The 18,773-nt window shown below is 42.6% G+C and overlaps 1 protein-coding gene across 3 annotated transcripts in view; it reads right to left on the bottom strand.

The window, feature by feature from the left end:
• The window catches only part of ZGPAT (zinc finger CCCH-type and G-patch domain containing), a 1,297,382-nt gene that overhangs the window by 862,362 nt on the left and 416,247 nt on the right, over window positions 1–18,773 (bottom strand). For all 3 annotated transcript variants that reach the window (XM_044056972.1, XM_044056973.1, XM_044056974.1), the window contains exon 4: window positions 3,290–3,451. In XM_044056972.1, the coding sequence (XP_043912907.1) occupies window positions 3,290–3,451 (162 nt within the window). The remainder of the gene's footprint in view (window positions 1–3,289; window positions 3,452–18,773) is intronic.

The raw sequence follows: 18,773 nt of genomic DNA, 5'->3' as shown, positions 1-18,773 counted from the left end.
ACCAACCTTAAAAGCGTTGAAGGAATTCTCAGTAGTGAATTAAGGACCCAACAACCTGCACACTGTGGGACATCTCACCTCCTACTACATAATTATGTCCAGCATTTTCATTACTCAGTTAATATGCCACTTTCCAGCAATATTCTACCACTGTCTGATCAATTAGCAAAATGTCAGGCTTCTTGTTTTGTAATACAGCTGCCTAAACTTATGATAATTCCTTCTGTGCCTTGCTTCGTAACAGACACTTATGACGTGTGCATTTTTACATGCTCTTTCTATCTGTCATATATACTTTTTGTATTGCTATGCATGCCCATACACACATCATCCATATTATCTGATTATGCCATACTGTGTTCTCTCCGTAATTCCTCTTATTCTGTGTACTGCTTTAATGGATAGCACTCAGTCATATCAGGCGACTCACTTCACATTTTGACTTTGGCTGCTAATGTGCGACTTTAAGGCTAGCCCATCTATTCAGCTGTAACTAAATATAACTTGTCATAGCATATATGAAACCTAGAGTTCTGAATCTGCTTGATTTGAATATTTACACTGTTCAATGAAGAATCCTGCCCCATCCTTTTTCACTGATATTCACCCTCCCCAAAAGAACACTGTCTTGCATGGATGTCTGGAGGTGATGCTTACTCTAACTGAAACTGCACATTGCTGCTTTTGAAATATGTTATTATGCAATTAGTTTACTTATGTTATGGACTGATGTTCTGTACTATTGCTCTTGGAATACCTTGCACTTTTTTTTACTTTTTCTCCTGGCGTAAGCCACAGACGAAAAGGATCCAGGGCTGGATATCTCATCTTGGACATAAAGAAATTAGTCAATAATTATCTTTTACACGTACATCTCACCCTACTATCTTTACACCATCTGACCACATACTGCCTTCTTCTGCATTCCTAGGTTCATAGGTTCATACTAGGCTATCTGCCCTGGGGCATTTATAAGCCTAGCCTGATTGTGTTTGGCTTACGCCACCCCTTGATTTGAGTATACTGTGCCCTTTTTAAAGTTTAGTTTACTGTGCCTCTGTCTAATAGTGACACGGAAGTAATCCCCGGGACAAACCTATGATCCCCCATCCGCTCATCAAGATTCTTCTTGAAGAGAGTCAGTGAGGTGCTCTGCCTAACATGAATTGGAATTCTATTCCAGAGCGAAGGGAGCCTCTGGGTTATGAATCTGTCCCTCCAGCATGTTCTATTTATTTCTGTGCTGAGGTTCAAGTCCCTCAAGCGCGTGGCTCTAAGGGATTTAGATTTACTGAGGTGGAGCATGTCCATTAATTCTGGGTTGGACATAGCTTTATATGTCAGGCATAAATCGCCTCGAAGTAGGCGGTATGCAACTGAGTAGAGCTGGAGTTTTCTAACCGAGCAGCATATGGCATCTGTTTGAGTCCCTTGATCCTCCTGGTGAGGTACTTTTGGGGTCTTTCTAATTGCTGCAGATGTCGGGTAAGGTACATCCCAAAGGGGGCATTGTATTCTATGATGGGCCTGATGAGGGATGAATAAAGGGGCACGATTACCTCTCTTGATCTAGATGTGAATCCTTTCATGATGAGGTGGACTATGTAGAAGGTCTTTCTAACCACTTTGGCAATGTGGTTGTCAAAGGAGAGATTGCTATCAACTTGGGTCCCCAGATCCCTAATTACTTTCTCTGTACTTAATGGGTTACCACCTATGTGGTAATTTGTGGGCACATTGTTTTTGCCAAAGGGTATGACTATACACTTTTTGGCATTTAGCTTTAGACCATGGCTCTGGCACCAGTTATCTGTCTCTGAGAGACCTTTTTGAAGGATGTTTGTGTCAGCTGGAGAGTCGATTATGGCGCCCAGTTTGCAGTCATCTGCGAACTTGGTGAGCCATAGTCCTCCCACGCTGTCAGAAAAGTAAATACCGAACAAGAGAGGTCCCAGGACAGAACCTTGTGGGACGCCACTTGTGACCGGTTCCGAGTCTGACATGGCTCCAGCAACTCTGACTCTGTGGGTTTTGTCTTTGAGCCAGTTTGCAACCCATCTTGTGACATAGGGGTTTATATTTAGGCTGGATAGCTTATCTATGATGCCCGAGTGGGGTATTGTGTCAAATGTCTTTGCGAGGTCCAGATAGAATGTGTGGACTACCTTCCCTTCATCTATGGCCTTGATGACTGTTTCGAAGAAGTCGACCAGGTTCAAAAGGCAGGATCTGCCCTTGACAAAGCCAAATTGGGTAGGATCTAGTGTCTGTAGGTCCCCAATGTCTTTGTTTATGAGTTACATGATGATCCTCTCCATAGCCTTGCAGACTAGGCTAGTCAGGCTTATGGGGCAATAGTTTCCAGGGTCCGTAGAGGCGCCACCTTTGTGGAGTGGGACCACTGTTGCTGTACACCATTCTTTGGGCATATATCCTGTAGTGAGGCTGAGATTGTACAGCAGTTTTACTTGAGGGATTAGTTCTTCTTGGAGTTCATGTAGGACGCAACCCGGGACGCCATCTGGTCCCAATATTCCTCTTCTATTCTCCACTCTCCACTCCTTTTCCTTACTTCCTGTCTCTCCTCACTACTCTTTGTAAATACTGTGCATAACTACTACTGCTCTTTCTTCCATGTGATAGCATCAATTTAAGTTTATTACTTTCCTTAAATACATTGTAAGCCGTGGTGGTACAGCGGTAGCGTTCTTGCCTCACAGCAAGAGGTTCTCCTGTTCGATTCTCGGCTGGAGTGCCTTCTGTGTGGAGTCTGCATGTCCTCCCCGTGGTCGAGTGGCCTCCGAAAGACATGCATGAATGGGTGTGCCTTCGCTGAAGGTTGGGCGTCGGGCTGGTAACTCGGCACCATAAAAATCTACTGCCAATCATTAGTGGACCGGAGTTCTGCTGTGGTGACCCCTAACTGGGAAAAGCCGAAAAGACAAACATCTTTCCTTAAATACATTTTTGTGTTGATAATACTTTTTTCTAAGTCTCATTGCTGAAACGTCTATTGTATACATGTTTTGCTGCTTTGTACAATGAGCTGGCCTGAAAATGGCCCATGTGGATCACAGCTCAACCCCACTTAACAAATTTAAATAGAACACTAGATAAGACAGACGAACTAGAAGTTTCTAAATGCAGAAAAAAGAAACCTAAAGTAATAGATTACAGCCCTTCTGAATCCTTTTACAATTACTGGAATCTGGGAATAGCAGCATCTTTATCTTAGCGGAGTTGTCCTCAGAAAAGGCTCTTCAACATGACCCAAGTTTATGTAACATACCTTTTGCATATGCAGAATCATCTATCCCCTCTTCATCAGACTCCGATGATGACGAAGAAAGTTCTTTGCCCCTCAATGGGGGAATGACAGCATCTCCCTCAACTACAGACTCTTTCAATAAACGTGAATCAAATTTGACTGTATAGTAGCCACTGTCAATATCTGCAATAAAGGGAACAGGAAGGTTACAGACATGTAACAACAAGTTTACACCCAAAAATGTCAACATGTAACTGATGTTAGCTGTTAGCACTTTCTTACTACTACAGTAAAAGAGAATATTTCAGGATGTGCTGCAACTGCTAATGGTCCAGACAAAGTTATGAAAGAAACAATATTTAGCAGTGTATGAAGCTCAGTTAAAATATATTTCAAATACAAAATACCACACATACAGGAATCATTCCAGTTGCAATTAATCTATACTGATATTTCACCTTGTCAGGGTATAACTCAAGTGGGACCAGTGACTGCCCAGAAAACCAGATGAAGCATTATGCATGCAGTCAGAGGGTGAAGTGTTCACATTTTAACTGCAACTATTGGACGGCACAGTGGTGCAGCGGTAGTGTTGTTACCTCACAGCAAGAGGTTCTCCGGTTTGATTCTCAGCTGGGGTGCCTTCTGTGCGGAGTCTGCATGTCCTCCCTGCGTTCATGTGGGTTTACTCTAGGTGCTCCGGTTTCCTCCCAAGTTACAAAGACATGCGTCTGGAGCATTTCTCCCTGGGCCTCCACTGAAAATTGGCTCGTTCCAAGTCGGACTTTCCCAGTTAAATGTAAAATAAATAAATTAATTAATTAAAACTGTACTGCACTGCACTCTAGTCCCACATATGTTACTAATTTAACTGCAGTAACATAGCTTTAATGCAATATTACTAGACAACAAAAACATCTGCCTTCCTAAGAACGGTAGTTAACATATGGTTTTGAATCTGATGGAATGTGATGCCAGCTGCTATAATTACTGCATTTCAGTGTTATTTTCATTTACTTATTTGGTTGGTTGTAATAAAGCTTCTTTAGTCAATGGACCATTCCCTCAAATTTTCCAACTTCTGATGTGTGGCCTTGGAGAATGTTATACTAAGGAGGGTGCAGAAGACAAAGGCCTCTGCAGGGGGGTTGTTGGGAGCTTGCCCTTCACTTCATTCAGGGCCAATATTTTATTTTGGTTTGTAAAGTTAGGTGGAATGGCCTATTGATGAAACAATGAAAAAAATATATATATACCCAGTTTTATTGATTACACAATTTTTTTCTTTTGCCATCAATCAAGGACATAACTTATATCCAGTCCTATGGAGAGAAATCAGCAGTCAGACTGAAGATTTCTCCAGGACTTTCTTGCCTTTAAGAGAAAAGAAGCACACTAATCATGAAACCTAAACCAAGATATAATATCAAAACACATTATATTCCCATTCTTCTTCTTCCTGTTTTTCCCGGTTAGGGGTCGCCACAGCGGAAAACCTGTCCGCTCATGACTGACAGTGGAGTTTTATGGTGTTGAGTTGCCAGCCCAGTACCCAACCTTCCACAGAAGGCACACACAAGCACTCATGCCTAGGGCCAATTTAGAGTGTCCAAGCCACCTAATAAACATATATACAAAAAGGGGGGTGGAGGGTGGTGTGGCTACTGTAGCAGTGAGGAATTCAAACATCTACTGTTATGGGAAGCAGTGTGGCAAGGTTAAGATGAAAGGGGCAGTTGTACCAGCCACAAACTATTAGGGGCAGTGACTGGGAACAGCAGTTCCTGCATTCTTTCTGTACTTGAATTTTTGAATGCCGGTACCGAAAGCCAGTTCACAGCCTCTTGTATGAGAAGTGCTTTTTACTGCTACTCTTCAATAGAAGAGCTGGGGGATGTGAATTGTTTGTATAATAGTGATCAGATTAATACAGTAACATTTTTTTTCTTTTTTTTGCTCTTCAGTGGAAGAGCTGGGGTGGGGGAACTGCCTGCAATATGTGCATGTACATGCCTGCCGGCATACATTATTCGCACACCAACTCCAGTGCTTAATATACACCATTATAAGCATATCAGAAACCTATCCCACTTCTGCTCAACTACTTTTAATGATACCCTACGAAATATCAACTGGCATCCACTTAATGTCCTACCACTGAATGATGTTGTTTATTTCTTTAACTCAACATTCCTCCATGTACTAGACAATCTCACTCCTCTCCGACATAGGAGAGTGAAAGCCAACCAGGCCAGTTGGCTTAACAAATCCACCAAACAACTTACGAAAGCTAGGGATAAGATCTGGAAATTATGGCATACAAGTAAAAACCCTGCAGACTTTACTCAATACAAAACTGTGTAATCAAGTAAAGTAACAACTTGTCATCAAAAACAAACAAGACTACTACATTCCTCTGCAAAATGACCATATGTAAAATCCTAAAAAATGTTTTAGGTCCACACACTCACTATTATACCCAGGCAAAAGCAATAATCCCTCCCCTGATCCAGACATAGCCCCAGCTGAAACTGCCTTACTTTTTAACTTATTCTTTAAAAACATTGCAGCCAACCTCACTGCCAACTTCCCACTAATCAACCCATTGTCCCCAAACCCATCTGCTACAATACCAAACTTCTCTCTCGTACCCATATCTACCTCCACCATAAAAAAACTCCTGCTTAAACTCAAACTTGGATCAAATGCTTCATATAACTTACCACCAGAATTCCTCCAATCAGCAGCAGACACTATAGCCTATCCCTTTAGTATACTACTAAATAGATCCATTCAAGAGTCCTTCATTCCCTCTATCTGGAAAAAGACATTTATCCTCCCTCTCCACAAAGATGGAAACAATAATGATATGTCTAACTTCCGTCCAATTGCCATCCTCTGGCCCACCTCCAAAATTATGGAAAAATGTATCCATAGCCAATTACTTAGCTGCCTAATACACCACAACCTCCTGACTGAAGTGGCACTTCCAGAGATGAACAGTCACAAGTAAAAATGCACAGACAATTGTAGTGGAAAAAAAGAAGGGAACAAGAGAGGTCATGGTGGTTTCTGAAGTGATAAGCAGTTACATTTTTAAATAAAGTGACTTTTAGTGAGACTGTGGAGTCCAATTGTTGCCCTTCTGATGTTCTTTTGCAGCATAATGAACAATTCTATTTTTCCGTCTCTTGTTTTCATCAAAAGACAGTAGTGAACTTCAGAAGGATTTGAAATTTCTTCTTACTAGCCTACCCAGTTGGAATGTTGTGCAAACAGAACTTTTTTGTTTTAGCTGTAAGTCGCATCTGAAAAACATTTTTTTTTAAACAGGACTTAATATGTTTCTAATGGTGATATCGATTTGAAGCTCATCTGATTCTGATTTATTTATTTCATGTGACAGTGAAAATGAAGTTTTTTTTAACACCTTTATTAAATTATCTCAAACTAGAGTATAAAAACCAAGAATAAGAACTGACCACATCGATGGCAAAGTGTCCACAAAACATAATTTGTTCGCTAACACAATTTATTTGTTCGTTAAACGCTTTTGTTCTTACCAGACTTCATCAGAACTGATACAATTTAATCAAAAATACATTTAAAACCTATCCAGTTAAGTTAAAACCAATGAAATGCTGCCATCCATTAAGTTTCATTCAGTAATTCAATACTATGGTAAAGCCACACCCCCTATATCTTGTTACGTATACTCTAAAATACACTTTTAATAATAACGGTTTGATTCAATCCTGGGAATACTGTGTTATTAGAAAAATTAAATTTACTTCTATTTTTAAAGAATCAACCATGAATGAGTTAAACTGGCATGGGTTAAGTAGGAAATGTTTGTTTAACCCCCCCCTCCCCCCCACTATAGAAAACATTATAGGTATTTCAGCAAATATGTGAGTGTGGCTATATATATATATATATATATATATATATATATATATATATACTGATTTATATTTGAAAGAACTTTTATCACAAGATGATATTTTCGCACACCATTTTCAGGATACTGAAAATTCACAAGAACACAAATTATCCCTCGTTAAGACTTACTGTTGATGCAAGAGGTTCTAAAACTGAACCTCTGACAAACTTTATTGACCACAAATTAAAAGTTTTTGGTTCAATGCATGAACATTTTATTAAAGATTCTTAGCATTTGTTGGAATCCATTATGCAAGATTTATTTTATGAAACTTTGGTCCTGGTGACCATGGACGTGGTTGACTTATCTTAGTGATCCCACATATTTTGGGGCTGAAATGGATGTGTTGGAGAGAAGTGTTGATCAACTGCAAATTCTTGAGTAGTAGGATGAGAGAAATAATCGTAGAACTGATGAGAAGAGTTCCACCCTGCAATTACATCCACTTTAAGGAGAATATTTTGCTCAAAGAATAGGTGTAGCAATGGGGGCTGGTTGTGCCGCGCCAATTTTTGCAAACATAGTACTGTATCACTGGGAGAAGGAATTCGTGTTCAATTCAAGCACATGCCTTCAGTTTCAAAATATTTTCGATTTCTTGTTGATATACTTATTCTTTGGTCAGGTATCACTGAAATGTTAAACCAATTTGTTTCCTGTGTTAATGAAACTTCATCCTTTTTAAAATGTACATATAAACATTCACGTAAGATGATTAATTATTTAGATGTACAGCTGATAAAGGATTGTGAGAAACATGAATTCATCTCTTTTATACAGTGAAAGGCCATTTACATTCAAAAAGGAGCACACTGACTGGTCAGCCCAACCAGCATGCCTGTTGTAAAATCATATACCAATGGAAAAAAGTAGAGCTGCCCAGACTTTCTTCCATTAACATATGCTACAAAAAGTTTACTTTCATTTTGGCATTATTCTACTTAAAGTCAGCGATCACTGTTTTATTTAAAAAAAAAAAAAAAAAAAACCCAGTAACTTCAAATGAACAAGAGAAATGGGACAGACCAAAATAAAAGGATAATTAGGTAGTTATGCAAAACTAGAAAAACATGCCTGCTTATCCTTTTATTTTCTCTGTCACATTTCTCTCTCATATGTTGAAAGTCTCCCGGTTTCCTTTTTTTTTTTATATTAAAAACAAATAAAAAATCAATGGACAGCTTCTTTTCTCCACTGTTACCTTTACACAGCACTGATGTTCTGTTTAAGCGTGGGAACAAAAGTCCCACACTCATGTGCAGTACATCAGGAAAGCCCCAAAATACCAGGGAAAACCACAGAAGAGCAGCAACATGGCACCCTTATAGAAGGGCATTATTTAAGAAAAGTAACTAACATTTTTTCTTAAATAATGTCATTGTATAATAGCAATAACCCATGGTTGGGTGTGGGTAAGGCTGGTTTTATCCACAGTTGGCGTGGTTTGGTCATGAGAGCTATAACATACATAAAAAGAAAACATTTTCTAATTCATACTTCCAAGTACACCATGAGACTGGTGAAACAGTACGACAATCCTGAGCTACTCCAGATCCAATTAACTATAGGTAAAATACCCCTCTACATCATCGCTAGTTACAAGTCCCCTACCATGAACCAGGAGAAGCACACCACCTACCTGGACTTGCTAGAGTTGCTCAGTATACAGCCAAACACCTTGGTCATGGGAGATTTCAACTATTCTTCCATCGAATGGGTGACTTGCATGAGCACAAATACGATCGCTATGAGGTTCCTGGACTTTGTTAATTCAAATGACCTGGAACAGTTGGTACACACCCCGACAAGGGGCTCAGATGTCCTGGATTTAGTGCACACCAACATGGGGGGGTCACTTCACTACCCGCTGTGTGTTGCCCTCCTGGTAAGGTTAGACCATAAATCTGTCTTGTTTGAAGTAAAGATCAAACCTGATAGCCCTACAGAAGTAAAAAAAAACTGAAAAATTTCTCCAAAGCAAACTACTGATTGCTAAGTGATGGTCTAAAAATTTTCAAAGCCCCTGCCAACAGAGACAACATTGCCTCCTATGCAGAGGAATACACAAATGTCCTGCACAGCCACTTAAACAAATGCACTGACTCGGCTGTACCCAAAAGAAACAAAACCAGGTCTTCCCGAAAAAACAAGCCACCCTGGTGGACTGCAAGTATAAATAAGCTTATACAACAAAAGAAAGAAAATTATATCTAAGAACAGGAGGGAACTTAGTCAACAGAGGAAGAATACCCTCCACAGCTTGAACAAACAAATCAGATATCTTAAGTCCACTAAAGGTATTTACAAGTCTAAATGTAAATCTCTACCAAAAGACAATCGTAAGGTAGTGTTTAGCTATGCCAGAAACCTAAAAGGGAATACCCAGCTGTGTGCTGAACTTACAGTGAATGGTACCATTCACACTGAACCTGAGGAAACTGCCAACCTGCTAGCTGACAGATTTAGCAGTAACTTCACCTCCCTGTCCCCACCAGACATATCCCAAAGCTTTCCTGACACCGGTCCTCTACCAAGCATCTCCAAAGAACAGGTCATACAAGCACTCTACAATGCCAAAAACATGGCCTCTATGGGACCAGATAATTTCCCAGGCTGCTTATTTAACAATCTAAAACAAGACCTGGCAGAACAACTTGGCACTCTCTTTAATCATAGCCTGAGAACTGGCTTTGTCCCAGCAGAGTGGAGAATAGCAACAATAACCCCCTTTCACAAAGGGGGTCCATCAACTGACCTCAGGAACTATCGACCCATAAGGCTAACCAGCCTTATCTGCAAGGTCATGGAAAGAATCATCATTGACCTCATCCACAAGGACATATGCAACCTTCAAACGACTGACTCAACCCAGTTTGGTTTTGCCAAAGGTAGCTCTTGCTTATTAAACCTAGTGGACTTCTTTGAGAATGTCACCAAAGCCCTGGATGAGGGCAAAACAGTACATATCGCCTATCTTGATTTAGCCAAGGTCTTTGACACAATCCCCCATTCAGGTATCACTGAGAAACTCTCCCAGCTGGGGGTTAACCCATACATTACTGGATGGGTAGCAAACTGGCTCACAGACAGAATGCACACTCTCAAAGTTGGAGAGTCCACCTCCACCAGTACACCACTTACCAATGGGGTACCATAAGGATCTGTGCTGGGCCTTCTACTGTTTGGAATATATTTCTCTAAAGTCCAGGCAAAGGGAGATGGTCTGTGGCTTACCAAGTTTGCAGATGACTGTAAACTGGGCGCAATTACAGAGTCCCCTAATTATGTCAACATATTACAGAAAGGGCTGACACAGACAAATGATTGGTGCCAAACTCACAGACTAAAGCGTAACACAAAAAATGCCTCATTAACCTCTTTGGTAAAGTAGTAGCCCCTGCTAATTATGATACAGATAGCACTCCTCTAAGCTCAAACTCAGTGGTGCGAGGCTTGGGATCACAGGTTGATAGCAATCTAAAGTACGATCATCATTTATCCATAGAAAAAAGCATTCTACACTGTGCATCTCATAAATAAGGGCATCACATCCAAGACCAGGGAGGTTGCAGCTCTGCTGTACTACACCCTTATCAGATCACTAATTGAGTACAATGCTCTCTTCTGTATATACCTTACCAAGCATCTGCAGCACCTGGACAGACCACACAGGTTTCTAACAAAGAGAATCCAGGGCCTCCAAAACATGACATACAGGGAAAGACTGAAAGCCCTGTCACTGTACTCTGTATCATACAGGCTGCTGAGAGGTGACCTGTGCCTGGCATACACAGACGTCTCGGACCCTGTCCTAATAGAAATGCTGCACATCCGCAAATCAAATGGGACAAGAATAACTTGCTCCAGGGATCTCAACCTAGCCTGTGACATTAACAGAACATACTGGCGAAACAAATGCTTCTCCCAGCGACTGCCACTCCTCTGAAATAATATCCCACTTCATGTCAAGCAGACCTTCTCAATGATCCTATTCAGGCACAACCCTGACAACTGGATCGGTGACCAAAAATTCGCCCTGGGGGGTGGCACCTATGTCCCTCAAGGACAGGGGCAGTCAGTACTGATCACAGAATCACTATGCTAACAATGATTAACTATGGTCAATAAAGGTACTTGGGTTATTACACTGCTAGGTGTGTAAAGGCCCTAGGGCCATTAGCCTAGTAACCTCTATGAACCTATTTTGGTAGTCAACATCCCATGCAGGAGAAGAGAGGGTTGGTAAAGGGCCAGCTGGTCCATACAGTAAGGATGGCATCAAGGGAAGACTTATTTTTACAGGAAATTAATTACTTGGTGCAATTATTTATGAAAAGAGGGTACCCTGAAGAATTTATTTTACTTATTTTGGATGAAGTAGCACTAAACAGTTGTAATGGTGAATATTTTCCATTACTGGGCAATTCCAGGAGCCAATAAAGTTAACCAAAGCGGGTTTGAGCATGCAATGGCCATAACATTCTCAGACAACACAAAGGATTTGATGAAAGTAATAACATAAATTTGGGCTATTATCACACAGGATAAAGATTTTATAGAGTATGTAAGACTAACCGCCAGATTTGTTTTTAAAAGAAACATCAGTTTAAAAGCAATTTAAGAAAGAGATGCAGTGGTATGTATTAATTTTAATGTGATCAACAAACAAGGCAGTTCAAATGTGGTAAGTGTTCACAATGCCCTTATATCATAAACACAAATATATTCTACTTAGAAAACTTGAAATACAGGATTAAAAGCACAGAATATTACAACTGTAGTACGACATGAGTATGTCTTGCAGTATGTGAGACATGCTGAAACTACTATGTAGGTAAAACTAATACAGCCTTATGAAAAAAAATAAATAAATAAGTTATGTACTCACCATAACGTTCCATCTGAGTAGTTATACTTCATTTTTCTGTAACCTGTGGGTATTCAGATCCATATTGGATCCAAGCTGGCAACTTTTCAAGCATCTGCTCCGAGCTCCAAGCTCCTCCCCTTACCCATAACCCATCACCATCTCCTACCTTCCCTCAGATCGAGTTTGTCCCTACTCAACCAATCAGCAACTCAATTTTATAACAAACCTAGAACAGGTTCGGGAGAAGGAGGGTGGGACGGTTGCAGAAAAATGAAGTATAACTACTCAGATGGAACGTTATGGTGAGTACATAACTTCTTTATCTGAAGTAGTTAACTTCATTTTATCTGCAACCTGTGGGACAGAGTCCCCAGCTACTAAAACTCCTGGGTGGCCCTCATGAAAGGATATTCCTGAGCACCGCAGAGCCAAAGGATGCTCTCCCTCTGGACACCAAATTCAACTTATAATGAGAAATGAAGGTATGTGACCTTGCCCAAGTTGGTGCAAATGTCATCTAGTGAAATCCTAGACCAAAAAGCAGCAGAAGTAGCCATCGATCTGGTAAAGTGAGCTTTAAAGGACCAGGCGGGGACAGACCCATGTCTATATAAATTTGCAAAATACATTGTGTAATCCATCTAGCTAAGGAGACAGCTTTGCCTAGAAAGGGTTTAGAGAAGGACACGAATAACTGGTCAGACTTACGAAAGGGCTTTGTTCTGTGTAAATAAAAATGAATCTGTCTATGAACATCTAGCAAATGCAGCTTATATTCACCCTTGTTCTGAAAATTTGGAAAGAAAACAGGCAGATTAATTGTTTGATTAATGTTTGATTCAGAGGCTACTTTTGGTAAGAAGGAAGGGTTCATGTGGAGCAAGACCCTGTCCTTATGGAAGATCAAGTAAGGCAGACAAAGCTTGAATCTCAGAAACTCTCTTAGCCGATGTAACAGCCACTAGGAAGGCTGTCTTCCAGGATAAGAACTTCAAATCTACCGATGCTGCAGGTTCAAAGGGAGGAGCAACTAAAGCCTGCAGAACCAAGGTAAGGTCCCAAGGAGGAACGGAGTCCTTAACAAGCGGGTGTAAAAGAAAGGTGCCTTTAAGAAAGGTCTTACATAGTTTAGAAGAGGCTAGGGCATTCATATTTTCACCAACATGGAAATTAGAGATAGCAGCCAGTTGCACTTTCACTGTAGATGAACTAGCCCCTTGTTGAAAAATATTGGCTAAAAAATGCAACACTGCAGGAACAGGGGCTGTAAAGGGATCTACGTTCCTCTAAGAAGCTCAAATACAGAATCGTTTCCATTTGTTGAGGTAAATTTTCCTAGTGACGGTCTTATGGGACACCACCAGAATAGTTTTTACTGAAGATGAAAGACAGGGAGTCCTGGCAATCAAGGGAACTGGAGCAACCAAGCCGTCAGCTTGTGGCTGTCCAGACTGAGCGGACAAGCACCCGAGGGATGAGAGATGAGATCCGGACAATCCAAGGAGGAGCTAGAGCATGAGACCAGAGGAAGGGGAACCACACTTGAGGCCAAAACGGGGCAATGAGGATCACTTTGCACCCCAGTTGGCAAACTTTCTGAAGAAACTTCGGAACGAGAGTTAACGTGGGATAAGTATACAGTAACCCGGGAGGCCAAACATTGACTAGAGCATCTCTGGGGGGAATCCCCTGGTGAGGGGATCAGAGCAAAGAACTAGCTGCACTTCACGTTGGAAGGAGGTGCAAAGAAATTGCAGCAAGGCTGACCCTACAAAAGGAAGATCTCCTTGCTATTGATTGTTTCAGAGACCACTCATATGGCATTAGAATAACCCAACTCAATCTGTCCGCTAAAATGTTGGAGCATCCTGGGATGTACGTTGCAATCAGAAATCGACTGGTGGATATCGCCCACTCCCACATTCTCATGGCTTCGCGACACAAAGGGTAAGATCTGGTTCCCCCCTGTTTGTTGATGTACCAGACAACTGACATGTTGTCTGACTGAACTGCAATAGTCCCCAGAGGAAGAACAGAGTGAAAGGCTTGCGACACTAAAAGCACTGCTCTCATCTCCAGAACGCTGATATGCAATCTGGTCTCGGTCTGGGACCATGTGCCTTGGACCATCCTTCCCAAATAATGCCTCCCCACCTGAGCTGAGAGGCGTCCATGGTCACTGTGGCTTGGGCTGTGGGTGAAACAAATGGCCGTCCTGCTATGATCTCCGGCGACTGGAGCCACCAGAGAAGCAACGCCCTGCAGGCTTTGCTGATTTGAATTGGATAATCCATGGGGAGATCTAGCGAAGATCACTGTATGGTCAAAATCCACTGAAGAACACGCATGTGAAGATGCGCACAGGGGAGGATTGAGACTGATGCGGCCATAGAGCCTAGGGCTCAGAGAACATTGCCCGCTTTTGGTAGCCTGGGGCCAAGGATCACTGATATATGAGCCCGTAGGTTCTGGACCCTGTCTGGAGTTAGGAAGACTTTCAATTGCAGGGAGCCCAGCCATGCCCTGATAAAGTCCAAGATCTGCACTGGGTCCAAGAGGGACTTAGAAACATTGATCGTAATCCCTAGCTGGATTGCAAGATGAAGGAAGGAATCTCTGGCTATGCAAAGAAGACGCTTGGTGGAAAGCAGCAAGGAGCCAGTCGTCTAGGTAAGGAAATACCTGAATTCCCTGAAGCCTCAGGTGAGCAGCTACGACTGCCATTACCTTGGTGAACACCCTTGGGGCTGTAGTGAGACCAAAGGGTAGGGCTCTGAACTGGAAATCGTTGGCTCCCAGCTGGAAGCGAAGGAATCTCCTGGAGCTTCTGCGAATCTTGATGTGGTAGTAAGCATCCTGGAGGTCTATCGAGCACATCCAGTCGCATTCTCGAAGGTAAGGTAGAATGGACTGCAGAGTGACCATCTAGAATTTCTGCTTGGCTACAGCCAGGTTCAAGGTTGACAGGTCCAAGATGGGCCTGAGGTCCCCTGTCTTTTTTGGCACTATAAAGAACCTGGAGTAAATGCCTGATCCAAACTGATCTGGGGGGGACCGGTTGGATGGCTCGTTTGCAAAGCAGCTTTTAAATCTCTAGTGCTGCCGCCTCCCTTTGAGTGGGTGGGACATCTGGAAGGAGCTCTGGTTGAATGGGAGGGGTAACAAACGGGATGGTGTAGCCTCTGGGTATTATTTGAAGCACCCAACAATCCGCAGTTATGGACTCCCAAGCCGTTGGGTGCAATGATAATCTTCCGCAGACTGTCTCCAGAGTAGGACAGTCGGGCAACCCCTCAGGGCTGTTGTGTGGGCCTGTCCAAGAAGGTCTCCCTAGACCTGAAGTTCCTTGGCCCCCATCTGCCTCTCGGGCGGTGGCTATCCTGCCCCTCTCTGCCTCTAGGGAACGAGCTATCCTGAGAGTCCTGGGAAAGCTGTAATTTTCGGAACCACATCTTCTTTTGCCCTCTCTGATTCCTAGAAAAGGATCTTTGAGGACTAGGGAAGCGGACTCCGATGGCAAGCAAAGTTTTCCTGTCCTTTTTCGCTCTGGACCAGAGTGTCACGTACTGTCTTCCAAAAAAGAAAAGAACCATCGAAGGGAGCATTTGTAAAAGATGCCTTGAAGGGGTCCGCGAATTGACATAGCCAGAGCCATGCATGTCACCTCATAGCCACGCCTGTCCCAGCCACCCTAGCCATTACTTCCATGGCATGGGAAAGGAGACACATGGACGTGTTCGATACAGATTTGACAGTCAACATTTTTGTGGAGAAAAGACACTTGTCCTCTGTTGACAAAGACTCTGGGGGCGACTCAGTGAACTCCGTGACTAGGTCTCACTGCAGTCGCATAAAGTGTGCCAAATAGTTCAACGCATGGATGGAAAACATCGCTGAAGAAAACACTCGCTTCCCAAATCGATCCACTGCCCTGGACTTTTTGTCCGGAGGGTGGACCAACGAACTTTCCTGTGACAGTTCCCTTTTGGTGGCTGCTGCAACCACCACAGCATCCACTGGGGATCCTTTGTAGCAGGCCTGTCTGTCTGAGGGTGGAGAGAAATCCTGTCAGGGCATTTTGGTATCACCTCTATGGTGTCAGGCTCCTTCCATGCCCAAGTGGTGATAAGATCCACCAAGGGATCCATAGCAGGGGACACCCAGGATGTAGATGAGCCCGTGCCAAAAGCCTCCAGGAACACTGACTCATCACTAGAAGGTTTTGCGGCTGACCAATCTCTCCTCTGGCGGAGGATCTCCATGATGTCTCCTTTACATCCTCGGGAGGTGACCTGGGGGAACCTTCTCCTTCATTTAAATCAGTGTCTTCTGTCAAGGATACGGGGGGAGTCCAGGTGCCTCCTTTTACAGGTGCGCTTACGGGGACCCTCGTCAGTGGGACTCTCTGAAGAGAGCTCGTGAGCCATGGGGGGTTCCTCCAGGGGAACCGCCTGGGGGTCCTCTAGCACGGGCTGCCCTTGGGACAAGCTGAAGGGAGTTGTCACCGAATCCAAGGCAATGGGCTGGGGACTCGATCCTTGGGAGAGAACCCTGTCCACCACATCGAATGCCGAAGGAGAGCGTACCTCCTTAGCACCCAACAAGGAGGAAGCTCTCCCCGGGTCCGTCGTGAGGATCGGGGCCGAGGCAGGAGTAGCCATAGTTCTGAAGGAATGGCTTGGATCCGACAAAGTCAGAGCCAAAGACACCTCCATCCCCTCGGATCAGACTTCCAGTCCTCAGCCCCCAGGAGTTGCTCAGATCTGAACTGGTCTGATTGGTGGAACTCAAGGTAATTGGTGAAGTCGAGGTTGGAGGAGCCGTCGGCGCCAGACCCCCAGCTCCGAGGATCCTCAGATCTATACACCCCAAAACCGCAGGCCGGATCGGGGAAGGAGAAATTGGATGAAAGAAGGGCATGGAAGTCCCCCCTCCAGAAGGAGAGGGGCCTGGCAAGACTCCCATTTGGATTTGGGTCTGAATGAATCTCCTCATCATCCTGTCCATATCCAACTCCGACAGGTCTAGTGTGAGGTTGAGTCCCAGCCTGAGGAGGGGGTGAGCAGCTGCTAGAGGAGCCGAGGTCGAGGCCGCTGTATCCAAGGAAGAAACTGGCAGTTTGGCCTTCCATTCTTTTATGGCCCTGGGATTAAACCCGGTGCACACTCTACACTGCACTGAAAGATGGGGAACACCCAGGCAAATAACACACAGAGTTTGGCCATCGGCCGGGGAAAGCTTATGGCCACACTCTATGCATTTCTTGAAAGTAGGCTTTGGCTGATCAGCCATACTATTAACCCACACAGCCAACCTACTTAAACCCAACACTTTAACACACACACCTAAAGGGAAGGGAAGGCCTTGCCATACTACTTTTATCACAAACTTTTTTTTTTGTAACAAAACCGCCGAACAGCGAAGGGGGAGGTAAATGAGAACTAAATGACCACACACACACTCACTATAAAGCAAGAAAAATTTGACCAAAGTCACTTACTGACACCCAACACTTGGAGCTACAGAGATCATCATGTTGATCCATGAAGCGGCAAATGAGATCTGGGGGGAAGGTAGGAGATAGTGATGGGTTATGGGTAAGGGGAAGGAACTTGGAGCTCGGAGCAGATGCTTGAAAAGTTTCCAGCTCAGATCCGAATACCCACAGGTTGCAGATAAAATGAAGTTAACTACTTCAGATCAGGATATATAAACACGTCTATGACAGTAACAGAAATGTGATGACAAATGCACTAGAGAAACATTCTTGTGATTGTAAAAATTTTAAAGGATTCAAATTTTTGGTTCTTGAAAAAAATCAAAAGCAATCCGAGAGGTGGCACCTGAAAAAATGTATTAGAGGAAAAGGAACTGTGTTGGCAACTGAAATTGAATTCCACAATATCCCCAGGATTGAATGAAAAAGTTGGTATTAAAAGTGTATTGGAAAGAATATGTAACAGGATATATGGGGTGTGGCTTTACCGTAGTGCTGAATTACTGAAGGTGACTCAACGGATGGCAGCATTTCACTGGTTTTAACTTAAAGGATAGGTTTTAAATGTATTTTTGATTAAACTATCAATTCTGATGAAGTCCAGTAAGCATGAGGGCATTTAATGAATGAATAAATTGTTTTAGCGAAAAAACTGTGTTTTGTGGATGCTTTGCCATCGGTGTGGTTAGTTCTTATTCTTGACCTTTATTAAATTATCAGTTAAGAAATAGACAACCATAAATAAAAGAAAAGAAAACAAAAAATATTAATTTTTTTTCCTTCTACATACAGTATACATCATATATATTTGCTTTCTTTATAACTATCACTAGTCCAACATTACATAATTTACTCAATTCCTGCTTTCCCTTAAACTTTACTTCTCTACCTCTGGAACACTATTCTGCATGTATTGTTCTCAGTTTCCATTTATTTACATACAATTTGCTCCTTCCCTTTTCTAAGGATCTCTCTTCCAGTTCTATTATCTCCCTTATAATATTCAATACTTCAAATACAGCTGATTTAGACTTTGATTTATATTTTTTAGTAATTGCTTTTTTGGCAGCCAACAAAATTAAACTTTTTCAAGGCGTTTCTATGTCTTAGCAATTTAAATCCTGTGTTCTAGCTAAAATGAATCATTTCCATTTGCTCAGCCGATACTTCTGACTGAGTACTTGCAGGGAATTCC

This window comes from Protopterus annectens, chromosome 14.part0 (genome assembly GCF_019279795.1).
Source record: "Protopterus annectens isolate FY-2018-M chromosome 14.part0, PAN1.0, whole genome shotgun sequence".
Classification (NCBI taxonomy): domain Eukaryota; kingdom Metazoa; phylum Chordata; order Ceratodontiformes; family Protopteridae; genus Protopterus; species Protopterus annectens.
This window is presented reverse-complemented; position numbering and strand designations above follow the sequence as displayed.